Here is a 27,767-nt window from a genome sequence, read left to right on the forward strand (position 1 = left end):
ACTCCACGAAGACGTCAATTTACGTGACAATATAGTCAACACCGAGGACTTTTGCAATTATTATTATTTTTTTTAATATTGGAAAATTTATTAATTCGGGAGAAAAAAAAACAGTCAGCCATTCTGTTTTATTAAGAGAGAACATTTTATGATTAAAAAAAAAGAACTGTTGTTTGATTTGCATTTTGGTTAAACTGTGGTTGTTTAAGTGCAGTTCAAATAAAGTCAACAAGAATCTAGATTTTTTTCCCAATTCAAGCCTTCATTAATTTTTTTTCATTGCAATTATTTTTTTTGGATGAGAGGTAAAGTATCTCTCACTTAATCCTCTGAACGTATTGTCAAGTCTGTTTTCCCTATTATGTCATTACATTTAATGTCGAACATTTATACTGTTTATTTTTTTTTAAATCTATAAATACATAAGAAGTAACGACAACATCAAGTTTTATCCACATATTCTTGAGTGTTTAGAAAGACACCCACAAATAAAATGTATTATTATTATATTCATTTTGTTTTACATTTCCTTTGGTAATATAATTTCTCTAATTCCTTTTTAACATGGGCTAAATTGACTTCAAACATAATTCATAATTTTTTGGATATTCGATTTTCCCTATTCGTAGGTTACCCCGATATCCGAATGTTCTGAACTCCTCTTTCCCCAGCTGTACTCTACTTCAGCTGACCTCAAGTTGCAATTCTTCGGCCAGCAAACAAGCGGCGGGCTCCATTTTTGCCCCGATTATTTCCCGTTTCATCTCTCCTGGTTAACGATTGCTCGATTATTTGTAGACCATCCCTGTCGTGCGCATCAAGTTGCAAAAACATTCATACAAATCGTGACAAGCCAACACCTCAAGAAAGTATAAAACGAGACGACAAGCAGTTGACGAGCACTGTCAATATAATTACGATGATGGCGATGACACGCGTGACAGCATTGGAAAAAAAAAAAAAAATCAAAAGTACATTTCTGTTGGTTGGTGTTCTTGCAAGGATATTCCGACATGCTTTAAAGAACGTCTACAAAAATAAGACCTCGGCATCATTTCCGATAGGGCCGATGCAGAAAAATACAATCTGTATGTACGGATATTTAAAGAAGAATATGTACAACCAAACAGCACGAGAGAGGAAGCACGCTGGGCTGTAACCAAGGCGACGATAAACTCTTAACGGCCCAGCCAGGAAACAAAACCTTGAACGTCCAATAAAGACTCAGTCTTTGAAATCAGTCAGCTAAACCTGCACAGCATAGAGGAGGCACAAATAAAAGCATGACATTTTACTTTTTCATATAAAAAAAACACAATGCAACAGAGAGTATTCAATCCAGCACATAAAACTTTTTTTAAAGTATAGAATCGTTGAACTATAGACTGAATAAAAGCTTCGCTAACTCTGAACTAGATCTCGAAAGCTAAGAGCGCCATCGTGTGGCCAAACTAAAAAAAAAAAGCATCGGGAACATTTTGGAGCTTGCTCACCTCATAGCCCCGCTATGACGTCATCAATTAAAACTACGCTTAAAAAAATAAAGCAGCTCAACTCCTAAAACTGCAAACTCAGCTCCATTTCTACCAACTTATTTCTCCGTAATTAGGTTCAGTCAACATTGTATTCCAGTCAAAAAAATAATAATCTTAGGCCTCAACGCCATGCATCAAGGTTATCCAAGAAACCCCACCCGGTCGGGAGTTTTTTTTTTTTTTTTTTTTTTGGGTGATGCAAGCCAACTAATGCTGACAAAAAAATAAAACTAAAAATTGAAGGTACTGCGATGCCCTCGCTCGTGAGCAAGGACAGCTCAATTGCCCATCTTAAGTCCTTGTGGAAATTTACAGATAACATTCTAGAAATTTACTGTGACTTTTTCCACCCGCTGTCTAACTGACTAACTAAACAAGCTTCATAGGTCACGGTCAAAAATGCGGAACCGCTCAGTCAAACGGAAAAAAAAAAAAAACAAAATAAAAATGCACACAGCACCAAAGCGAATGAAAGGCAACCACATCTCAATTGTGATTGGCCGGCAGGGGCAGCAGAGGTGCCGAGCGATCATTGGTCAGGGTCCTTTTGAGTTTCACGCCCCTTATAAGGTTCAGCATGTCCCTATCGCCCCTCTCGTGCATCAGGCTGTCCTGGTCCTGGATGAAAGGCGGAGGGGGCTGCCCATGAGTCGTGTAGCCCAGGATGGAGTCCTCTCGCTGGGCGTGGGGAGCCTGAAACTGGGCCCTCTGCTGGTGGAAGAGCTTCTGTTGGTGCTGCTGGTTTTGGAACTGGGGGTGGGCCTGGAGCTGGGTCTGCGTCAGCGGTTGGTTCTGGTTCTGGATCTGAATCTGACCGTGGACCTGGGGCCGGTTGTGTTTCTGAAGCTGCCGCTCGTGGTGAAACTGCATTTGCACCTGATGGTTGAGTTGTTGTAGTTGCTGGTGCTTGGCAATGCCGCCCTCTGGTGGAACGGCGGGTACGGGCACCGGGATGGGCATCTGACCGGGCACCAGCTGGTAGTACGGCGAGGTTGAGGATGGCGGCAGGGCGCTGAGGCTCTGCGTGGAAGTGAAGAGTTTGTTGTAACCTAAGCCTCCTGCGGACGTCGCGACGAACACATTCTCCTCGCTCCCCGGGGTCGTCGGCCCCACGGGGACCTGCGGCGTGCAGATCGGGATGGGCACCCCACCGCTGATGGTGCCCCGGCGGTACACCGGCTTGGTGGACGGCTTGCGCCGGATGGTGGCCGTGTGCGAGCCGCCCGTCAGCTCCGTCTCGGCCAGCAGGCTGACGGTGGAGGCGGGACGCTTGGACTGGGCGAACTTCCGGTACTGGAGGCCCAGGTCCGAGTTCCTCGGGATGGTGGAGGACTTGTCGAAATCCGACTGGTTGACGCCGCCGCCGCCGTGTGACAGGTGGTGCAAGGAGATGGAGTCGCTATCCCCGTGGAGGGAAATGGACTCGTAGTCGACTGGAGAAGGAGAAGCAAACAAATGCGAGTGACGTCCGAGATGACGGACAAACAGAAACGCTGAAGGCCGGCGATGAGGCCGGTGGAAAAGAGCGCACGTACGCGGCGGCGGCCCCTTACCGTGGGTGTGGATGGTGTCCTCGGAGCAGGACGGCGTGGTGGTTTGCGTGCTGTAGCCGCTAGAGCAGTGCAGCGAGTCGCGGCTGCTGCGCGACGCGTCCGCCGTCAGCGCGCCAAGAGTCAAGGCCAGCTGATCCCGGGCCGAACACGACTGACGGGCAACATTAACATCCAGGTTATTATGAGTATTATTTTTTTTCGGGGTGCTCTCATTCACACGTACGCTTGGCTGATCATTCGCAGGCTCGATCGGGAAATATCTTTCAAGATGATGTCACAGGGAATTGAGCATGGCTTGCAAGTCGTGTGCGTGTGTGTGTGTGTGTGTGTGTGTGAACTACCTTTCCAGAAGCAGACATGGCACGGATCCTCTCGCCATGCTGCGTGTAGGCGCTGGGCGGGGGCGCCAGGAGGCCGTTCTCACCGCCCATGCTCGCGGAAGCCAGCTGATTGGTGGAGCCCATTGCATCCTGTCACACACACACACACACACACACACATACACACACATTAGTTGAATGAGCCGCTGGCGAGTGCGACAAAGTGATGACGGGACACAACAAGTATGCAAAATGTAGCAAGGGAATTAAAGGCAAACTGATGGCAAAGTGGCAATGGTTTGGATGCATCCCGATGTGGCAAATGCTGGCTGGCGGCATGGTGGTGTGGAATCTGGGTGGCTATCGACTTCAATTCGAACATGAAAAATCCCAAAATGAAAAAGTCACAAATTTGGTCATACGTTAATGTTTTTTTTTTTTAATGTAATACAAATACAAGAAATGCCATTTTTCAATGTTTGGCTCCGATTAAAAAAAAATATTTAATGGAAAAACAATCCATGGAACTGAATTTAATTTGAATATTTCGTCGATTGAGTTAACATGTGTATAAAAAACAATAAATAAAATTTAAAAACCCCTCCACAATGAAAAATGTAATTGTTTCTGGGCACCGTAACACTTAGATTTGTATACCTTGTTGTAAATCTTACAAGAACAAGTTATGAAGAACTGGCAGAAGAGAGATTTATTTGTTTAAGCTTATAACCCAGAAAAAATGTGCTCGTTTCTTTCAACATGTTTGAATGTCACGATCTTTGTCTTACGTTGTTAATGTAAGAAAAGAAAAAAAAGGGATGTGACAAGAGCTGATTAAGGTCGATAAAATCCGGCGGCCCATTACTTGATGGACCAAAATAACATTTCCTGCTTAATAGTACATTGTTTAAATATAATATTTAAGCAATGTATATTTGAACACAAACGGTGAAGAAACATGTAGACAGACAAGATACCAATCCCCACAACTACGTATTATTACTACGATTGTAGCTTACCAAGTTGTGTCAGTTGTGGAACTCTTATTTGTCCGTTACATTGACCCCCCCACCCCCCTCCCGCTTTTTGAGTTGTGAGTTAGTCACTGAACAAATTCAACTTGTAATTCAAGGCAAAATATTCATATTCCGTATTTTTACTTTGAGCCGCCACATAAAAAACATTTTTCAAATTTTCTGTCTGACAGTACTGTACAAGAATTTTTATTTTATTTTTTTTAAATCTGTCACTTTTTCATTTTCAAGTGCCAACTGAAAATGAAAAGAACAAATGAATCACAGACATCCACAACAATACACAGAAGGAGGGCGATGCGATGAGGCGGACAACTACCACAATGCACCAAACAACAACAACAACAAAAAAAGGAGGAATTTAGTGCGGCTCACGGTGGTCATATCTCGGCGGCTGACGCGGCGGCCCGGCGCGAGGCGATGGCCGGGACCGGCTGCGTAACCGTAGCGACCGCGGCTGCCCTGTCGGCCGCCCGGGCGAGAAGGGGCGCTCCCTTCGCTGAGGGAGCGGCCGCTTTCGTCGCAGCCGATCAGAAGGTACTGGGAGGAGCGCTGCTACACACATGGAGAAGCGGCGTGTCCTTTTTTGGGCAATTCACTTTCGAACGGGCAGTTAGCCAAACGTTGGACTGTGTGCTATTCAACAAGTAGTGGATTGTCCCGAGTTCTCAACTAAAAAACAAAAACGACGGTCCACATCTGAAATTTTTGCTGCATTTTCTTTTCTTGCCACGACTCACCAGGGTGCGCTCACTGAATAGTTTTGCAACCTAATGAAGCCTGAGAAAAGGGAAAGTGCTTGAGGAGCGGAGCCCACAGTCGAAATTCTCATTCCCAAAACACGCAAATGGCATTAGGCCCACTGTACATGGTCAAAAGAATGGAAAGTCCTCCGGCTGCCCGCTAAGGGAGAATCACGTATGCCTTTAATGCCTTTGTTCGTCAACTTTTGGTGCCGTCGACTTCATTTGAGGAAATATGCATTCACGATACACCGAGTAGAGAGGAGATGCTCACCTGGATGTGCACACCATCCACAGCACAGCTGATGGAGTCCAAGGAAGGGACGTGCCGCACTGACCCAGACTGGTAGCTATTGAAAAGAGAAAAGAGTCGTTAAGAGTGTTAAAAACTGAAATGTGTGAAAAATGAAGTTCAGTTTGAGCGCATCTTACCTGCTGACGCTGCCTTTCCTGGACAGCGTGTTGCTGGGTGAGGCTGGTGGTGTCTGGTAGGTGTAACTGAAGTCAGAACCTTTTAGGTCCAAGATCACCTGCGGTGGGGGAAAAAGAAAGAAAAACAATTTCAGACCAGAATCAGGTCTCGACCAAATTTGGAACCATCTCCGATCCACATTGCAAACACAAATGTATTTTAAAAAAAACGCTGCTGTGAATCGATCACTAACAACAATTCAAACATTCCACCAGATGGCGCCAAAGTGATATGTTTATTATTGCTTTGCCTTGACCCCCAGAACTAGTTTGTAAGCAAATTGACAGCGGGTAAGCTCCAAGGGCCCGCAAATTGTAAAAATCTGCAAATGCCGAACCACACATATGCGGGGGTCTACCATTCACTGGAATTGGCCGCCAGGACCTGCAGTGTAAAAGCGACCAGAGAAAAAAAAAGGAGACAGCGGGATGGTAGTCGTGGAAGCGTACCTGCTCGCTGGCTGGTGGCAGTTTGTTGGGCTCGGCTGTCAGCGTGGTGAGATCCTCCAGGATGGTCTGCAGGTGCGTCACCTCGCCCAGCATGTTGATCTCGTGGTCCTAAGCAGTACACGGGGCACCATCAACACATGGACTGCTTCTATTAGCGGCGGCGTACACGTGCACACACACACACACACACACACACACAGACTGACCAGCACCGGCTTCAGCATTGTGACAAAGGTGCAGTAGCGCGCTCTCTCCTCTATGAGTGCCCGGCACACGGCCCTCTTCTCCGTCTCCTCCAGGACGGCGTAGCGCACGTTGACGTCCTGCAGCGCGCTGTCCAGCTGGCCGCGCACTGCGTCCTTCCCTAACACACAAGACGCACAGGACGGAGCGGCGCGGCATTAATGTCGCTCACTGATTCGGCCAGACGTATGTGCTCAACTATTTGCAAGGGTAGAATTGAAAATAAACAGCAAGTAGGTGCACAGTAAATGAGTTCAAGGCTCTCGCAATGGGAAAAATGACAAGACAGTTGCGGTCGGCAGGGGGCAGTAGAGACTACGATTTCACACACAGCACATGGGCAAACGGACTGTCTCAAAGCCGTTTCTCACATATGCGTACTCGACTGACATTCTCCTTCAATATTCGTTGTGATGACTGCAGGGATGTCCGATTGATGTGGTAATAGGTCACGATCAAATCAGAGCTTTGAAAGCGCCCCGGTTAGAGAATCAGAGGGTGTAAAATAGTAGTCGGGGCGACTTTCCAGAGGTCTTGAAGCAAAGTTGCTTCCGCTCATATTATTATGTACGACTGTACAACATTCGTCAGTCATTCCAACAAATTCATAACCAAATCGACCTCATCTAGACATTCACACACACACACACACACACACAGACGGGCACATAAAAAACGGCAGACTATTTTGTTCAACGGCGTCTACGGGTGGGAGCACCGTGGGGTCAGTGGGATCGTTTTCACAGAGCCAACAGAAGCTTAGTGTCGCTGCATGGCTAACACACACACACACAATAGTTTGTGTGGCCATCATTAGTCTATATTCTGCCGCATACAGGCATTTGAATTAGTGAAGTACGCATAGGTTTACTTTCTCAATGGTGAAAACAAAAGCCCTTCAAGCGAATGTAAAGCGCCTGCAGCGCTTGTTGAGAGAAAGTGACAGTCGGCAAAAAAAAAAAAAAAAGGCGATGTTTGCTCGGGCTCATGTGAAGCACTTTCTTTGCATGTGAAAACCAGTCTGTCTGCATTCCACACACACAGACACATGCACAACGTGGAGTTACTGGTAGCCTGGGGCGGCCTTAAATGACATTCACACACAAACAGCGACAACAAAAAATTGTGGACATTCTCTTCTGCGCAGATGTCAACAGACGACGGCTCACCTCAGTTGTGCATACAGTGTTGTCATCATCGCGCTGCGCAGCAATCACAAGGTCCAATTGTAACGTTTTTACGCGAAGACCAAGGTTACCCAACCTTTTTGGACCAAAGAGCTACCAACCAGCGGGCATACACACGCACGCACGCTCACCATGATGAGCAACAGCCATAACGGCCGCGAACATGAACGAAAGGGGGGAAATGAAGTCGATACGAGTCTCCTGCATTTATTCGATGGCTGCGGTTAAGATCATTTTCACGCAAGGGGACTGAAGGCAATGACAAGTGAAGAAAAGACCTCACTTGGAAGCTTCCTAGTTAAATGAGGTGTTTAGCGGAGAGAAAATAAAAAAAAAGATGGCAATCCACAAAACAGCCCAGGGTTATTCTTTGCCCAAGCATGTTTTTCACGCTCTCTCATTTCACTTAATTTAAGATTGCACGAAGCACGTCTCACATCCTTAGAGAAGAGCATAGAAGCACGGTGACCACCACCTTTAAAGCTCCCTCCAACCCTCCCAAAATCTGCCGCTCGCTACGAGCAACTTGAGATGCTATCTGAAGTGGTCGCACGCCACATAATGATAGAGTGTAGCAAAACACACACACACACACACGCACACGCACACACACACTAATTATATTTCACCCAAGCCGATCATGACTGAACTGAAGTGAACTGAGGCACTAAGGGAAACAAATTGACGTGCAAAGCAGAGCTGAGCGACATGAACGGCCAAGCAAAAACGCTGGGGAAAAAAACCCAACAAAAACGAAAGAAAGTTCCGGTAAAGTGAAAAGAAACATTTTAATTTGACACAGCACAGAAAAGAGTGTCGATAACAATGTCAGATTTGAATGATTAAAGGGACTGTACATAAAAATAGGCCTGCAAAATTGTGAAAAATCAAGCCACCGTTTCCACTTGCAAACGCTGGGGGCGTGGCCACTGAATGCGCTGTCACCACACGATGCTATCAATCAAAGGCCGCTGCTAAAATGGATGAGACTTCATTTACCATATGCTGACAGAAAACGACATGTTTGCGACGCAAAATACATCCCGTCAGGTCATCATGGGGCTTTTCCATGTGACGACAATGAGGCACTCGAAAGCAGCCAGAGCAGCACAAAACCACGGTGAAAAAAAAAAAAATTAACTCATTCACTCCCAAAGACGTTTTTAAACGTCTTTTCAGACTTGGTCCAGAATTGGCTGGTACTGAATGAGTAAAAAAAAAAAAAAAATCCTGTATCGCTCTCCTGGCAATGTCTGCGTGATGTGCGCACACTCAAAGATGACAATGAGGCGTTCTAAGGAAGCCCCAAAAGGAAGATTTATTTTAGGGGTGTAGACAGAGCGAGCCAGCGAGCTAACATCTCAATTATGCCGGATAACCGCTACCCCAACAAGGGTGAAAAGGTTTTTTCGACAGCGGAGGATGGAGGACGACTCATGCTGGGACTAGGGTGGGTCACGGGGCCCCGTTTTAATCTCCATTTCCAGTCCTATTGATCACACAATCAGGTGATTCATTGGTTATCTAACTCTACAATAAAATCTACTCTGACACAAACGTCCAAATGCTTCGTAGTGAGTTGACATTCGAGGATGACTGATGGAGAGAGTGTGTGTGTGTGTGAAATGAGGAAACAAAGCAAAGAAAAAAAAAAGTCCCAGGATGTAAAAACCACACAAGTGAGGTTTACCCTGGGAGGGTCTGATGTGTCACTTATTGGCAATGTGATGCGTTTACAAGCTAACTGTGTGTGGGTGTGGGTGTGTGTGTGTGTGCCGTAATAAGGCTTAGAGGAAGTGTGTTTGAACATGTGCTTGGGCGTTGCCCCTTGTCCCCCCCTGATCATAAAAGGCCGTAGGCAGTATTTCTTGCTCTTGCTGCCAAGTGGTAATCTCTGGTCTTGGGCATGGTATGGCCAGGAGCCTCCTTCCGTGCAGAAATTTAGCAAAACTAGACTAAAAAAAAAGTCTAAATCGAATTTATCGATGACTTGCATATACAGTACATATATTTAATTTGCTGTCTCCCGCACCGCTCACCAGGCCCGACCCCCGTCTTTTAAAGCCACACACATTCAAAGTCACATATCTAGAGTGGATCAACAATAACATCACCTCACATGTACATTTACTTAGATAATGTGGACCCCCCCCACGCCCGAATAATCTAAAATGCACTCTGCCGCCATCTTACCTTTCTTCATCTTCTTCTGTAGTTTGACTGTATCGGACGACTTTTTCTTGATATCTGCCCGCGCCTTTTTGTACTCTTGAGATGAAAAAAAAAAAAAAAGTTATGTGAAGGAGGTGTTGCAGAGTGGTGTGGGCACATCTTCCGTGTCCAGCTGGCAAACCTTTGGCGTGATCTTTGTCCAACTGACTGGCTGCTTTTCTCCACTCCTCCATCTTCAACTCTAACGGTGTAATGAGACTTTCCGAGAGCGCTCTGGGAGGGGAAAAGATGTCTTCATAAGTCGCCTTTTGGGAGACGTTCACGTGCTACGCGGCAGTCTTGCTTTTGTGTCCGTCTTACCAAACATTTGAGCTTCTTAACAGCGCAATGACATGACGACTAATTGATGGATATAACCGAAGATAGCTGACATACTTTATGTGACGTCGGGAGTGAACGTTTACACCGCGTGAAGTGATCTGCAATATTTGCCGCAAACGTTTGTTTGCGGAACATTTGTTAGCCAACTCGGTTTTGACCTTAATTGCGCTGCTTTTTCGCCATGCCAGAGCAGCGATTTGAGGCTGGCTCTTGAAACACTCTTAAGTTGAAGTGCCACTGCACTTGAACGCTGACCCGAGCACACACTGCACAGCAGGCCATCCTCTAATTCAGGGGTGGGCAAACTTTTTGGCTCGGGGGCCGCATTGACTTTTAAAATTTGACAGAAGGGCCAGGTCAGCCTGTGTTCTGCAACTTCAAGTCAATGCGCCACCTGGCGGTGAAATGCATGTCATTACAAGTCCAAATGAAATGAATGCGATCATTCACATCGAACCTTAATTGTCGACCGGATTAAAAAGACCAACGGGCCGGATCTGGCCCGCGGGCCGTAGTTTGCCCACCACAGCTCTAATTGACGCAACGCTCTCTAACGATAACAAATACAAGCCGCCTTTTGATATGAGCAAATGTCAGCGCGCAGCAAATGGCCATCTGGCACTCCCACTTAGATAAAAAGATGTCATGAGACCCACTTTCCCCCTCGGGTACAGAAATACATCCCATGACACCTGCAACTGTGTGTGTGTGTGTGTGTTTGTGTTTCTTACGTCGTGAAAAGTTTGAGTTTAGACTCAATGCTGCGGTGTCTCATACACATCCTGGTTAGCGCTGAGCCAATCTCCTTGGTAGCACCTGCAAAACAAATGTCACATCATTATTTTACATTCTTTGTAGAGGGTTTCATGTGTGTGTTGAGAAAAGAAAATGGAGGTCGCACTAAACTTGACTGTATGATCATAAAATGTGGCTCATTAATTGTTAAATCGTGCCCCAAGTGTAGGGCAGCCGCTCACTTTTCGGGGTGACAACGGAGGAGTGCAACGCCGTCTTAGCGGGATGAGCGCAAGTGATTTAGGGGGAACATACAGCATCGTGGCACGTCATCTTTGATGAAACGGCACCGCAACGTTAGAGCGAATGGGCTGGTTTGGATCATGAAAGAACTTGCCGGTTCATGGATGGAATTGTGTAAAATGTCGATGGCGAGCGGTGGGGGGTGAGAAAACTTCCTGCATTTGTCATTCATAATCTCTTTCTGGGCTCGCGCGCAAACCCTATACAAAGCCCGGGCACAGGGCGCAGAGAGGCGTGTTTGGTTTAGTTGACTTGGCCTCCTTGTGGCACTGGAGCCATTAAAGGGTCCGCTGCCGTTTGACTCCCGCCTGGTACACAGAACACATTTTCCGCTCCAGGCAATTCAAATAAGGACAGCGGTTATTCACGGGACAGCGCGATAAAAGAAGGCCTTTTCTCAGCTGGTTTCCCGCACGGGACAGCGCGATAAAAGAAGGCCTTTTCTCAGCTGGTTTCCCGCATCTTACTCTTCTCAATAAACAGTACGTCAGTATGTGCTCGTACGTTATTTAGGCTAGCATACTCGCTAACAATATCGATGTGAAGGTGGTTCGTTTGTGCTGAATAATCAACGCAACTCCTGATTCCGCGATGGACAAACACTGGGCTGCTGAATGGAACTGCATGGAGAAGTGAAAGGAAAATAAACCGCGCTCGTCATTTACAATTTCCCTCCCGAGAGGGAAAGACAGAGGACAAACTGTTCAGCGGCCTCACCGACGCCACATTTTTCCGGCCTCGCTCTCCCGCCGCTCATAACGCGACTCATTCAACAGCAGCTTGTCCAGGTGTGTGCGTTGTGAAAACCTCGTCGCTGTGGCAATGTGGCCCGTATTGTGGCGCAACTCGCCGAGCACTCAGAGCAACGGCCCGAGTTGGAAAGAGCGACGGCAATGGAAGGCAACACCTCATCAATCTTCCTGTCTGATTGCATTGATCCGCTTATTGATTGACTGACCAGCCTGTCAGGATGAGGTAACCGCCGTCCTTCAGTCACTGACCTTAGGAAACTTCCATAATGGCCCGTCAGCACCTTGTGTGTGTTTGCTTTGGAAGAAGAAAAAGAACAACAAAAAAAAAAAGCCCCATGATGCCAAAGACGTGAACTGGTCCTGCGCTGCCATGGTGATGAGTCACGCGGAGCCCCACGGAAAGGGAAAGAGGACTTTTTTTTTTCTCCATCAGCTGATGATGACAATTATTCTGATATGATGAAATATAGAGCTTTAGGTTTTGCAATCCGGTGCTTTTTGTTGTTTGCCAGCTTCCCCTACCAATTATTTTTGTCTTGACAAACCCTCCAACGCACAATGCAATCACTTCTTGGGGACTGATGCCGAGACCACCCGAATATGCCCTTTTCAACCAGATTCTGGATTGGAGTTTAATTTTGGGGGTGGAGGCTGATTTGACGGTAATTCCGATTTGACAACCTAATTAGATTGTTTTTGGCTCATTCAGGGTTTCAATATCGACATTGTTGTGTTGTTGAAACAAATTGTCGCTTTCAGACATGCGACCATGGCGCAATCCGGCTCCTTAAGTTGGTGTGTGAAACCGTTGCTCAGTTTTGTGTAAAAAGCAAAAACCAGCTGATCATATATGACAACTCTGAAGCCGAAAAATTTCTCAAAATTCCGAGAACACTTCTGATATCCGTCTGATATCACACACACACACACTCATCCAGCGTCAACGAGACACGGCGACGCCTCGCGGCTTCCATTTGTGGCAACCGATCGATTGTGGGTCAATCAATGACCTGACACATTGGGACACTGGCTCATTTCAATTCATTCCAATTCTAAATATTTTTAGAATTGCCTATATTCATTGTTAATGGTGGTGGGGGCTCCCCACAGGAAAGTCTGGAATTGTTGTCAGAAAGTAGTAACTTGTGCTTTTTTTTCCTCAGTCAGCTGTTGGACAAACGTACTCTGACAAAGCAGCTGACGAGCTAAAGTAGTGGCCCGGAGAGAATGAAGGAGGAGGCAGCTGTCTAAACACACACACACACACACACACACACAAACATGCACACACGCACACACACAGACGCGTGGGGGAATGTGCTCGGTCAACATGTACACACGCGTGAAGGCCCCCCATTATCCCGGCTAACGCTTGGCTAACAGCTAACAGATGGCGGCAGTTCTATTTGTGAGCGGAGCTAAAGCAGATCAGTCGCCGGGCGGCGATTCCCACCGTTGGATTGCAATCGCCGCCATTAAGGACATGCTATTTATTTGACCGGGCAGCCATGTTTACTAGTCTCGAAAGTTTGCTCAATCCACATTTCTGGGAGGGGGGGGGGGGTGAATACCCGTGCATGTAATTCCAACGGTATATCTACAATGTCGCAAAATTTGAAATCATGGATTCTCTCCTGGATTCTGGCTGGGTCGGCGGCGAGGAAAACCTTTTAAATTCAATGAAATGGTTCACATGTGAGCTAGTGGCCAAAGTTTTATCATTTGTCCTAGAAAATAGACAACAAAGGAAGTTTGCGAGTGAATCAGCAAAACGAAGCATCTCTTTTCACAAAGTATGTCAGCGTCTGGCTCGATTGATCTATTTGCTGGTGGTATGAGCATGTGTTCAAGACACGTCTTCGGAGAAGCTCTTCGGACCGGCGCGTGTTTGAGTAATGTGACCCGTGCAACTGACTAAGATCAGTGTTTTCACTTTGTGAAAAAAAAAAGACTCCTTTGTTGTTTGCTCATAATGATTTCGAGTGATGACGAGCCCTTAACCCCCCAACCAAAGTCCTTATGTTGCCATCAACAAACATTTTCAAAAAAACACAATTTCAGTTTTTGCCTTTTGTCCACATCTTGTCTGTGAAATTCAAGTTTGTAAACCGCTGCAATGACTAACAAATCCCTATGGAAGGCGGCGTTGGATTGCTTTGGATTTGAGACCAGCACAGCTTTTGAGAGGAAGACAAAAAACTGGGGGTAAATCTCAGCGCTGTCAAGTCAATTATGAGGGACAGAAATCCCAACCCAATGAAAGTTGGAGACGTTTGAGGCACCTAACACTTAAACAGAGTATGTACCGGACACGTATGCTACTAAATCAGTATTTGTCACAATATGCAATAAAAGTTCGAGTACCAAGTAAATGTTTTTGTTTTGTTTTGTTTTGTTTTGTTGTTTGAACATTTACAGAAATATCCACTTATATGTCTTTCTGTCACTCTTCCAGTCTCTCTGTTGCACTCTTAAGCTTAGTGGTCACTTCCTGTTTGAAGCAGCACAATGGCAAGGCACTGTTGATCAACTGTTAGGCGTCGTCAGATCTCGACATCAGATAGTGAACGACACGCTGAAGACAATGTACAGTATAAGACGCGTGTCTCTTCTTTTTTTTTTTAAACAAACATTCAGGCATGACAGAGCAAGCCTACTGGTGCTTCTGTTGCCGCTGCTTCTTTGGAAGGGAGCGGCCATAATTCGCTTCCCTGGCACTCCCGCTCCCCCCATGCTGGATTTCATTTCAATACCAACCGGTCTTACATAATCGCAGCAACCGTCTTAAGACTCCAGCTCGGGGCTCCCCGTGCGCAATGGAAAAAAAAAAAACAGAAGGGGCTTTGGGGTTGCTCGAGCGTTTGTTTTTACCTCTGGATCCCATCGCCATGTCGGCGACCTTCTGAAAAGCATCCAGGAAGGCGCCTGTCACCAGGATGGTGGTCCTGAATAGTGGGACGGATAGCACACGGGTAACATGTAATAAATAAATACATACATGCATAAATAAATACGAAAGTGACAGCGATTAGGTGCACGATTGAGGCAGAGCAAAAATCAATTAGCAATTGACTTCAGATCTGTGGAACCTCTAAGATGGAACCTAAATAGAATGACATACATTTCGTCCATCCATTTTCAGATCCGCTTTAAGGGTTGCGGGAGGATGGAGCGCCTATCCCAGCCGTCTTCAGGCTGTAGGCGGGGGGACACCCTGAAACAGTTGCCAGCCAATCGCAGGGCACACAGAGATGAACAAACATCCACGCTCACACTCACACCTGGGGACAATTTAGAGCGTCCAATCAGCCTGCCATGCATGTTTTTGGAATGTGGGAGGAAACCGGAGTACCCGGAGAAAACTCCACACAGGAAGGCCGCAGCCGGGATCGAACCCACGACCTCTGCACCGTGAGGTCGACGCGCTAAACACATACATTTCAAATATTGAAAATAAAAATGCACAACACTTTTGAGTTGTTGTAACCAGTCGTCATTTAGGACACAAAGATTTCATTTCATTGTCACAAAAGGGTAAAAACATTCAACGGTATTAAAAAACAGAAGAAGAAGAATGGGTATGTAATGGGTGTTTACTTAAAATGTAAAAGATATGTCAAAAATAATTTGGGCGCAGTAAGGGAACAAAATACATCTCTTTTATAGAAATAAGGAAGAAATGTAATGAGATACATTTTTCAGGAAATGAAAGCTTCTCAAATAAGCAACAGGATTTCAGCAGGTAATTTGTGGTTCTCCATTTGCAACGAAACCTCCTCATGTCACTGGGGGTATGTGTAGGGTTTAAAATCTCGATTCACTTGAGCCTAAACTCCAAATAGTGGGGGGTTCACCGTACAAGAAAATATATAAAATAAGTCTCTATTCGCGTGATGTTCGCAACAAGGGACGCCATTTCAAACGAGTTGCCAGAAGTTGAACTGCACTGTGTTTGTTCACAGAGTAATGTGCGCCTCGGGGAATGGCGCATCGACCGGAACGTTCCCTGGTGTTCACCAGTTTGTGCACATCCATAACCTTGACTCGATACGCAGCTCAGCCGCAGTCAACGCGGCGGCAAACAAAAAATACAAAAGTGACTCAAACGAGGACGCCAATGTCAACCTCCAACATGAGCCCGACCGATTCGCTTGCTCTGTGAATCAGTGATAGGACACCTGACTGCTAAAAACCACATGAGACCCTCAAAGGCCAGTTCGCCAGTGCAACGGGAAACCCTCTGAAGTCACATCATTATTATCAATGGACCTATTGTCTAGCGTGCATGTGTGTGTGTGTGTGTGTTTGCGCATTCTATTACCAGGCTAGACTATGAATGCTACGTTAGCACTGCATGAGCACACAAATGGCCATTACTCTTGTAAACTGAACCGAGAAGATCAGATGACACTGTAGTTTGGTGTGTGTGTGTGTGTGTGTGTGTGTTCAGCTTTTTTGTCAAGTCGAGTGAAGTTGCAAAATGGATACCTAAATTGCTGCCTTATTCACTGCAGTGGAAAATGTTTGGGATGGGCCCTATTATTGCTCAAACATATGAAATGGTAAACAAGAAAATACGGCAGCGGTTAGCGCGGCAGAAAGAACAAGCCTGTATATCCGTTTCATTCACACAAAATGTGATTTTTGCTTGTGCATCTCCCATGTGACTTTTCTCATGTAAAATATTGGGGATGCACCAAAACTGATACCGAGACTAGTTTTGGGTGAGACGTACTCATTAAATGCTACAATACTACAAGACCCGATTTGGAGGTAGGATGTCTGGCCGAGGTAGTCCAGTGGTTAGCACGTCGGCTTCACAGTCCAGAGATACCGGGTTCGATTCCAGCTCCGGCCTCCCTGTGTGGAGTTTGCATGTTCTCCCCGGGCCTCCGTGGGTTTTCTCCGGGTGCTCCGGTCTCCTCCCACATTCCAAAAACATGCGTGGCAGGCTGATTGGACGCTCTAAATTGTCCCTAGGTGTGAGTGTGGGCGTGGATGTTTGTTCGTCTCCGTGTGGCCTGTGATTGGCTGGCAACTGTTTCAGGGTGTCCCCCGCCTACTGCCGGGAAACGGCTGGGATGGGAAACGGCTGGGATAGGCTCCAGCACCTCCCGCGACCCTAGTAAGGATCAAGCGGTTCGGAAAATGGATGGATGGATGTCTGGCATGGCACGGCATTATCAAGCATTAGTCCTCAGTATCGGCGAGTGCTCAAATGTAACTTTTTGTCTGTGAAGGGGGGGGGGGGGCGTTCAATGTGGTAATGGCACATGCCTATAAAATGCACTCCAAATGGATCGCGGGGGCGTTGCCACAAGTCTTACCTGAGCTGCGACTGAAGTTTGACTCCTTTCGTGACAAAGTCCTCCCATGTGGGATAACTGGCCTGCAGAAACACAAACAGCGGTGTTTACATTCATCTCCGCGATCAACAAGTTCATTTCAAACCAAATAATACTAACCACAAATATTAGAAAAAAACATGTAAACTGACAGGTTCCACAATCACGATATGGGGAAAAAAGGAAAAAAAAAAACATCACGTAATATTGGATGACTTGTTAGTGTTTTGGAAAGAAGCGAGTTTTTCCAGCAAAAAGCTGCAAAGAGGTTCCAAAGAGGAAAAAACGGGTAACTTGGTGAATAGTGAGCCACGACTAGATGCTTGATTAATTTATTGGAGAACGTGGGAGGCATGTGGAGAGTAGTTTGTAATCATAGCACTTATGGGTCTCACTGATGCGTATCAGATGCTATTATGCTCGCGAAGGAACCACGCATATGACCGCGGTGGTGGGTCATTAAAAACACACACACACACAAACACACACACACGGAACATTTCATGTGGGGCGGTTGAGCGTGAGAACAGTGGCGCTTTTCAGGGCATTACAAATGCAGCCAAGAGGATTGATACACTCAACAGGGCATGGAGCCGAAACTTTCATCATCGGGCAATCTGGAATTTTTGATGACTAATCAACAATGCAACAGTGCCGCTATTGACAAAGAAAAAAAAAAAGAATAATAAAGTAAAATAAATGAACAGCTGATCAGGGATCGGTGCTCAATGTCAGCAAAAATAAATCAATACATCAACACTCCTTAAAAATATTTAGAATGGCCGTTAATGATAGTTGAAAGCATAAATATGTCACCATTAGATTTACGGTTATTAACATAGGCAATTATTTTTTTCCCCCAAGCCCTCGCAAGTACAAATCGGGAATTATTTTGGGTCATGGAAAAGAGAGCAGACAGACAAGGAGAGGAACTCGCGAGGCGTCCTTCAGGGGCCACAACCCGGTTTTGACAGATGATGTCACCCGAGGCTGCTGTGCAGTTTGCACGGCAGGCGCCGAATTCAGCAGCTGCTCGGCTACAACTCGACTCTCTGCAACCCGTCTGACCTCTGCCGATGCGGACGCTCGAAGATGAAACGCCTTTAACCCTTTCACGCTGTGCCCTGAGCCTCTTAGCTGCGCACCCACCGCGCCTTTCACACACAATCCCATAAAGTGTGACAATCGCGCGTTCGCTTTTGTGTGGTGATCTCCACCGACCTTTAAAAAACGCTCATTGGAAAATGATGAGCGCCGTCAACTCGGTATGAGAAGTGAGTCGCGGGTGCTAAACTTGACACCCCAGTCCTGACTTTCCACTACTCCCCTTTCACACAGCCGTCACCGCGCGCCTTGCGTTTTCGGCTCCGATGCTGAAACAATCTCTTGAGAAAATTCCATTCGACAGCCACACAGAGTATGAAGCAAGCCCATTCATTCATCAGCGGGGGCCAAATAGTGCGCTTAAGCGGTCATGCGATTTACCAGTAGATGGACGGGAGGAGGGGTGGGGGGGGGCGGATCAGCCGATAGTCCAAACGTAATAAAATGTACCGGCCATTGACTCGTTGAATCACATGGGAGTGAATGCCGCTTCCCTCGCTCCTTCTCGTCTAAACTTCACATTCTACTCGAGTTTGTCGTGACCGCCAGGAATTTTAACAGTCCTTCGCCAACAGTACAGCCCTCGCTGTGTGAAAACTCACCCCCCCCTACCCCCCATTATCAAATCTTTGCTCAAAGACGATGCAACCCTTTCACAAATACTCCAATTATATCGTCATCTTCGGTCAAAATGGACAAACTGCAAGTCGGTGACGGTCCACTCAACTCCTTCGGTGCCGGATGATTCGACTCCAGCTCGCTTTGAGGATCGACTGCTCAAGGCTAAAACTGACCCCGCGACCCCGCGACCCCGGAGAGGTGAAGCAGCGCATCAAAACGGAAGGAGAGTTGCTTCTGAATGCAGGCCGGCAATAGCGATGCGCCCTCTCGTATGCGCCAACCTCAAAGACTACGCGTTCGGAGGGGGATACTCGGAGGAGAGGATACTGGGGGGGGGGGGGGGGGGGGCGACATCCAGAGTGACCGGGCGACTTTGCTACGCCGCTCGGGATGACTGCAGGCTCTGTGACACTTATTTCCACTGAGCCCCGCTGGGGGGAGTGTTCCAGCTGCTATTGAGAAGAGGAACCCGGCACTAAATTTAGAAGAAACCGCAGTCTTGTTGTTCCTGACACGGCGTAGGAAAAATTGCGAGGAGCCTTGGTGAGGGGAGTGGGGGGGGGGGGGGGACTCTCGAATTGGAGCAAAAGCAGAAGGCGACACGCGCCGTTTAGGCAGAGGCCAGCAAAGCAGCAGGCTTGTTGCGAGTGCGTCGGCTCCTTGCAGTTTGAAGTCGTCGGATGAAGGATGACATCGGCGTCTGTTGCGACGTACAACGCTCGCGGGAGGGCGGAGCTAAAAGTTCGCAATCGCGGCTTCCCGGGGCGGAATATTATTCTACAGAGGCGGAATCCTGGCTGCGGCATGTATTTCGAAAGGCATAAAATAGCCATGTTGATTTCATAACTAGTCCAGCGGTTAGCACGTCGGCTTCATAGTGCAGAGGTACCAGGTTCGATTCCAGCTCCGGCCTCCCTGTGTGGAGTTTGCATGTTCTCCCCGGGCCTGCGTGGCTTTTCTCCGGGTGCTCCGGTTTCCTCCCACATTCCAAAAATATGCATGGCAGGCTGATTGAACACTCTAAATTGTCCCTCGGTGTGAGTGTGAGTGCGAATGGTTGTTCGTCTCTGTGTGCCCTGCGATTGGCTGGCAACCGATTCAGGGTGTCCCCCGCCTACTGCCCGGAGACGGCTGGGATAGGCTCCAGCACCCCCCGCGACCCCAGTGAGGATCAAGCGGCTCGGAAGATGAATGAATGAATGATTTCATAACCGTGTCATTGCCAAGTACAAAAAATAAATAAAAAATTGACGAGGGGTGCGGGGCTGGGCTGGGGTGGGGGTCTGCCAGTACAGTACTGCAATCAATGCACGCATTTCAAATGGCGTCAAGTAAAAAGGATCGTTTACCAATTTTAAAAATGTTCCCCCGGAGTCTTAAGAAGCTTTCAGCTCATCAGGCACAGAAGGGAAAAGGTTGACCACGCGTTCTGGTCTACTTCTTCCATTTCCAATCGCACCTCAAAGAAAACCCGACGGGGCCGATGGGAACATTCTTGGTGGATTTTACATGGAATGACCCTTGCGCTCAATTTGGGGGGGGTCTGGGTTGTGTCATGTATTCCTTTCATGCAAACACAGCCATATGTGAAGGGTGTCGCTTGAAGTGGGCTCGGAGAGAGAAAGGCAAAAATAATAATAATAATAATAAATAATAATAATAATAATAATAATTGGAGACAATTGGAACTGCGGGGGGGCGGGGGGGGGCTTGGGAAATTCAGCTCAAAACGTAGACACGCGTGGCAGGCTTTGTTTGTATCTGCATACGTCGAGTAGAGGTGAGCTTTAAAAGGTTCTGTGGAGAAAGGCGGCAGCAAAAATATAAAAATAAGGGGGGGGGGGCGCAGCGGCTGTTCAAACAGCAGGTTGAAGGGCTTGTTTGAGCAACGCAGATCGAGTCCGAGCGGGACAAAAGCAGTGAAAGCAGACGGCCGGGGCCGTGTCAACATCAGGTTAATGCTTTCTTTGGGAGAAGGGCACCAAATGAAAGCGGCGCACTGCAAAAAAAATGGGGGGGGGGGGGGGGGCGACTGCTGGAATTGTCGCGTTTGATGCCGCCGCACGCTCGTCCAGATCGGCGGCGATCATGCGCCAAGGTCGAAATCTGCACGTCTCCGCGGACGAGTCACGCCGGCGTCATGTCGCCATCTGCTCAATGCAAAGACTTGAGTTCAGAACCGGGAACCTTTTGGGAGACTCTCGACTTTTTAGCGATTCTCATTCCCACTTGGGAAGATTCTGGTGCGACGGTCACCTCCTCGATGCCTCCGCCCCCGACGGCGATGACTCGTGAATGGTTTCAAACGCGCCGAGCCTCTGCGGCGATTGCGTGCGTGTTCATGTGTCATCGCGGCGCACCCTCCATTTAGCGTCACTCATCCGTCTCGCTACCTGTTGACTCATGTCCAGCTTGGCCCCTCCCCCGAGTACTGTACATCCTCCTAAACGTGATCGTGCGGAACATTCCGTAATACTCATCCCAAAAAAGCGAGTCCGGGATCATCGTGACGATCAAACAGGTTTGATTAGACCTGGTTGGAACTCGTGCTGCGAGTGTGAGAAACATGCCTGGCTGCGATCTCGGTGCGGCCGCAAAACGTTTCTCTTTTGATGATGATGATGATGATGATGATGATGATGATGATGATGATAGACTTGTTGCATAAATCAGCGCATGTCACTGCGGATGATAGCAATAAATGCGTGACACATTTTAACGAGTCCCTGGGTGGAGGGTGTCTGACAGACTTCAAATCGACCGTGGGACGGACCCCCGCAACCCCCCCAAAAAATAATAAAATAAAGCACCAATAAAAGATAAAAGCAGCAGATCCTCAGATGACAACGAGGATCTGTTCATACGTCATACTAGTTCAGTCTATGCACTCATATAGGGGGAAGGAAATTCATTTCAGTCTTTATGGCAAACAAAGAAAGACGGAAACAATGTGGTCAACAAGCGCAATTCTGCGGTCGTCCAAATTGTTACCGTAGGCCAAATTTATTTCATTCATTCATCTTCCGAGCCACTTGATCCTCACTTGGGTCGCGGGGGGGTGCTGGAGCCTATCCCAGCTGTCTTCGGGCAGTAGGCGGGGGCCACCCTGAATCGGTTGCCAGCCAATCGCAGGGCACACAGAAACGAACAACCATTCGCACTCACACTCACACCTAGGGACAATTTAGAGTGTTCAATCAGCCTGCCACGCATGTTTTTGGAATGTGGGAGGAAACCGGAGCACCCGGAGAAAACCCACGCAGGCCCGGGGAGAACGTGCAAACTCCACACAGGGAGGCCGGAGCTGGAATCGAACCCGGTACCTCTGCACTGTGAAGCCGATGTGCTAACCACTAGACTACCGGGCCGCCCCAAATTTATGCCATCTGCTACGTAAATCACGGAAGCCGCAGAACCGTCCATCTCCGTCTTTACTGGTTACATTCCTATATCTTCGCAGCCCATCACAAAAATTCCTGGACCTCACTTTTGTTTTTTTTTCAGCTTTGATAGAAAGAAGGAAAAAAAAAATCCCACTAACTTTCTTTTCGCTCCTAGATTGATGAATTGGCAACTGCCTTGGGCATAAAAGGCATGAGTGGGTGCGTTATGGCTTTTACATGTTCGGAGTCGCAGTGGTTAATTCAAAGTTTTACAAATGCGGGGGAGGAGCATTTTGCTTCCAAATCCAAAACAACAACCCCAAGGATTGCGTGTGCAAGTTGCCAGGACTTCAACTTGTACGAAGACACACACACACACACACACGGTTTCAATTTCAGTCAGCAGGCCGGGGAGGAAGGAGGAGGAGGCGGCGGCGGAGAGGGGGGGGGGGGTGTCGGCTGTTGTCGGGAGCGACATTTTCCTCTCAAGTAACCAGCAAACAAGCAGAAAAGCACTCATTGAATCCCTGCGAAGCGTTGGAACGAGCGGATGGGGGGGGGGGGGGGGGGGGCGCGAAGCGACGCACAAACGGCGGGAGGAAAAGCGCAGGGACAGACGGCGGAGCGCCGAGTGTCGCCGCTGGGCTCCTCGGGCGAGGCGCGGCGATGGTGCCAACGAGAAGAAATTTACCGCAAGAGTAAAGTTGAAATGATACCCCCCCCCAAAAAAAAGAAGAAAATACTCAAAACATGCGATTCTATCAATAGCAATTTTCGATAACCGTGTCCTCTCATTCTGGTTGAAAGCATTCAGGGGCCTATCCAGTTGATTGGGGGGCGATAGCCGCGCTACACCCTGGACTGGTCGCCAGCCAATCGCAGGGCACATCTTGGGAAACGTCCCGCTCACACACAGTCACACCGAGAGGCGATTTTGAGTCGCCAATGTCGCGGCCATGGGTCATCCCCCAAAATCTGAAAAATTCCAGCAAACAGATTTTTGCTTCTCATGACACTTGTTGTACTTGGTGATTGGGATTGCACAATAGCACATCTCCAATTTGAAGTCAGTCGGAGCAGAGGGGGTGGGTGAGAGCTACGGCCCACACTCAGTTCCAATGGGTTGGACAAAAAGGGGGCGTGGCCACCCCTAAATTTGAGATTCAAAGTCGTGTCATCACGATCAACAAACGCAGCAGGTTTCACAAAAAGCAAAATCCGCTTCGTTCAACGCTTCAGATTCTGGAGTTGACTTGGCGTGGGATGACGCCCCCCCCCCCCGCCCCACCACCACCACCTCCGTGCATACTGTTGGAATGCAGGAGGAAAGCCGCAGGGCACGGATTCACATCACGCGAGTTGTTCTTTGTCAACACAATGTGTGTGCGTGTTTGGCCCAATTAGCATAATGAGCCCAACGCGCTGGGGCGCGTTGATGCCAGACTGATTGAGAGTGATCGGGTCACGCCGACCCCCTCCCCCCCCCGCCCCCCCGATGAGAGCTTTACCCTGGCAGAATGGCCGATTAATTCCACATGACTGCCAGCGCGTGCCAACGAGGCAGAAGGCGAGCGCGACTGCCCTGCTTGGGAACAGGCCACGGCCGCCAAACGATGCCAATCCCAATCGCGTGGGTGCGCACACACAAACACACGCACACCGTCTCAAATGAATTGGACTCACTTTCATTCACACACACACACATCATCAGACACACCCTCGCACTCAAAGAACACATTCTCTCATGAAACACACACTCTGTCCTGTCTCAGACACTCACTTGCTCTCACACAAACACCCACTTGAACACGTGCACACTTTCGCTCCAGAAAACACGCGCGGACTCATCTCACACATAGGCGCGCTCGCTCACTGCCTCTCAAACGATACACAGTCACTGGCTTTCGCACGCGTTCTCAAGAACGTACTCTCACGCGGCGCCACGCCCTCATTTTACACACACTTGATCGTTCAGAAACAAACAACACACCTCTCTCACACCAAGGTTTGAAGAAACACACCGACATTCACACGCACACATTCTCACACTCACGTGCACACACTGGCTTGTGTGCATTCTCAAACTCACTCTCACAAACCATGTCACATATACATACACTCTCATTGACGTGTCACACGTCGCCAGACTCTCACACATAGGCACACTCTCACATGCATGGGCAAGGTGACAAAACGCCTTACTGAGTGGTGGCCAAGCCATGCTCCATGTAGAGGTGGCCAGAGAGTGACATACTCTGGCTTACACACACACACACACACACACACACACACACACACACACACGCGCCTCTTCCCGGTTATGTTCGAGTCCACATGAGTCACGTCTCGTTCTACAAGTTCTATCAGGTGAGCAGCAAATTGTTAGACATCGGGGTGAAACCCGAAGCTCCTTATTTCCTCTCCTTTGTCCGCCAAGGCCGACAGATATCAAATGAGAAATTTTGCAAATAATCGCCATTCATGGTACCGCCGTTACGCAAACCTTGGGGGATTTCTCAAGCCGAGAAACTTTATCGTGTCATTATCGTGTCACAATCGAGACAGTAAAAGCCTCAATGGAGACGTCACGTGCCACATTCCGCCTTCGTCTGTCGTTTCAGACCTTGGCCCGCCTATGCCGTTATCCACGGCTTGATTTTAGAGACGCCGCTGCACCTCCGGGCGCTTCCTGGCCTATCGGAAGCTCTTAAAACATTCATCCATGATCAATCGAAAATGACCACATTCATAAGCATGACTCATAAGGAAATATACAAAGAGGATGTACTCCTAGATGAAAAAAAATACAAAATTATTAAATGAGAAAGAAGTTCATCTGCATTTCAGAAATCAAGCTGAATTTTAGACAAGATGGACACATTTCTTATGCTGTAGTTGGTCACTTTGAGGCAAACAACCAATTTTACGGATTAAAATAAATAAAATAAATGCGTTTGGCTAGCCAGACGGCCTCGATGAGAGGCGCAAAGAACAAAAAAGGACACCGCTGGTAAAAAGTATAGCCCCCTTTTACCCATTTTCAGGTGGCCTAATTCCAGTTGGAAAATTCAATGTAACGAAAACCATCCTCATGATCTTCATTAGAATTATTGACTTTGAATGTGTATTACTTTAAAATGCATCTCTGTCATATTCTGGATGATGGTGTTAAACGTGAAGCTAAGTGGCTGGTTTTAAATAAACAATGTGTCATTTGGGGGGGGGGGGTAATGTATAGTTCAGTACACCTCAACTAAGGCTGGTAAGGAATAGATGGAAGCCTAAATTATGTAAACCTGTTCATTTGATGCCAAACTGCTGTTTAGAATTTATCAAGTCGGTTGAGTTCACGGCCTGTAAATTCACACTCGCAAGTCAAAGGAAAAAAAGTCGGTTCAACATGGCTCGTATCTCAGGGTGCCAATGTCCATCCATCGATGCATCCTCCAAACCGCTTATATGAAAAGAAATAAACAAAATACCCGTGTATCACTGAGTCCGAAACGTATTAAAAATGCTAAAAGTAAAGTTGCGGTCCTTATTTTCACGCGTTGTCAATCTCCGATTCCTTTGACTTGACATTTTTGCATTATTCGCTTTGCTTAAACGTAAACAGAAGGCCAAACAATGTGCGTGGACGAAGCGGAAAATCCTCAACAATGAATGAAGCTCGTCTCCCTTGAAGCTGCTATTTATTTTTAATCCATCAAAACCTCATTGAAATGTGATTTAAACATGATTACCTTCATGTCGTTCATGATGAGCTGGAAGAGACCTCCCAAGGCGCTGCATTCCTTCTCTATGCCCGCATCCATTTTCCACACAGGCAAAAAAAAAATCCTCCGGGACAACTTGGTCTTCTTTGAAAGAAAAACGAATAAAATATAATGTAAAAAATTACGTTTTCAAATACTCCCAATAATAGGATAAATGGAGGCCTTTGGAGGAGGTTAACGATACAGCACTCGTAGGGCAAAAGTCCAGTCTGTGTATGTGTGTGTCAAATCAACAGCTCCAAAAATGTGCAGTACAAGAAAAACGGGACACAAAAATAGAGAATGGAGGCTCTCAGCCGATGCTAGCCGCCGGCCATGCGGATAAACGTCCCGAAGAAGAGCACATTTTTCCTGACGGAAACGAGCGAGCTTGGCCGGGATATGATGAAAAGTTGGCCGCTGACTGCGAGCTAAACTGCGGCTAGGTGGCTAACTCCGCTAGCAACCTGAAACTACGAGCGTGGACATAGAACGCTACTTCACCACTTCGTCTCTCGGTCGCTCTTCCGTCCTTCTACTTCTTTTGAAATGCTATTATTTTTTTTCTAAAAACGAAATTCTCGCGTCATCGTTTCCCGGCGGGCCGTCGTTGTTGCCTTGTGACGAGTTTCAGACACAGCACTATCCCCAACCGACGGGGAGTCCTCGCTCCGACCTCGTTATTTCAAGTGAGAATGTTCGTCGTGCATATGTAACGTGTGTGGTTTTCTCGGAGTTACCAAGTTAGTCGTAGCCAGCAATTTCTACATCCTGTCCATAATTTCAAAATAAAATCTTAATTCCATCATCGGACTTGGTCCTTCTAGAATGAGACAGGCAGTCAAAGTGCAGGGAAGTAATTTATAATTACCTCCCATGCGCACGATTGAGACACTCACACACAAAAACTACTAGAACACTCTCACGTAGGCTGCAGAAATTCTTTCAAACATCATGCTGATATACGCTCATATGATACACATATTTCAGGAGGCTGTGAGAGGGGTTTAGTTGTCATTATGAACAACAAATATCGACAAGAGTGAGAATGTTTGTGAATTGTGTGAGAATGTTTATGTGTGTGTGTGTAAATGCGGGTATGTGTGTGTGAAATGCGGGTATGTGTGTGTGTGTGTGTGTGTATGCGCGCGTACAGTGTGTGAGAGAATATTTCAGCAATGAGTGAAAAAAAATCACTTCAATGGTGGATGTGAGTGCGTTTCAGTCGTGCAATTGTAGTAAACGAGAGCTCTCAAATCACCTGGCATACTCTCACACACAAAACAGAATGCTTTCCACTTATGTGTGTGTGTGTGTGTGTGTGTGTGTGTATGCGCGCGTACAGTGTGTGAGAGAATATTTCAGCAATGAGTGAAAAAAAGTCACTTCAATGGTGGATGTGAGTGCGTTTCAGTCGTGCATTTGTAGTAAACGAGAGCTCTCAAATCACCTGGCATACTCTCACACACAAAACAGAATGCTTTCCACTCATATACAAAACTCACCGGGGCAGGAAAAAAAACTCTCACTCACAAAATTAAAACACTCCATACACAAAATTAAAATGGTCTCACACGCACAACTGATTTTTTTTACTCACACACTACTGAAACAGTTACACAAGGACACTACTGACAAGTTCTCATACACACTACAGATTTTCAGCAGCTCATATCCTCT

At 47.2% G+C, this 27,767-nt stretch overlaps 1 protein-coding gene across 3 annotated transcripts; it reads right to left on the reverse strand.

The window, feature by feature from the left end:
• Positions 1 to 892: 892 nt before the first annotated feature.
• Positions 893 to 26,817, reverse strand: mtss1 (MTSS I-BAR domain containing 1). 3 transcript variants are annotated; one of them, XM_052076413.1, is made up of 14 exons: positions 26,076 to 26,817; positions 17,207 to 17,268; positions 14,751 to 14,824; positions 10,821 to 10,905; positions 9,890 to 9,981; positions 9,730 to 9,804; positions 6,313 to 6,470; positions 6,107 to 6,214; positions 5,618 to 5,715; positions 5,460 to 5,535; positions 4,818 to 4,994; positions 3,430 to 3,558; positions 3,089 to 3,239; positions 893 to 2,968 (listed from the first exon to the last, which is right to left on the reverse strand). In XM_052076413.1, exons 1-14 carry the CDS (start codon positions 26,145 to 26,147, stop codon positions 2,022 to 2,024), a joined length of 2,304 nt encoding a protein of 767 aa, XP_051932373.1. In that variant the 5' UTR covers positions 26,148 to 26,817; the 3' UTR covers positions 893 to 2,021. The 3 variants fall into 3 exon arrangements, with proteins under 3 accessions (XP_051932373.1, XP_051932372.1, XP_051932374.1); XM_052076412.1 differs by having other exon boundaries at positions 4,818 to 4,997; XM_052076414.1 differs by lacking the exon at positions 4,818 to 4,994 and having other exon boundaries at positions 26,076 to 26,816.
• Positions 26,818 to 27,767: the final 950 nt, after the last annotated feature.

This window comes from Hippocampus zosterae, chromosome 9, assembly GCF_025434085.1.
Source record: "Hippocampus zosterae strain Florida chromosome 9, ASM2543408v3, whole genome shotgun sequence".
Taxonomy (NCBI): Eukaryota; Metazoa; Chordata; class Actinopteri; order Syngnathiformes; family Syngnathidae; genus Hippocampus; species Hippocampus zosterae.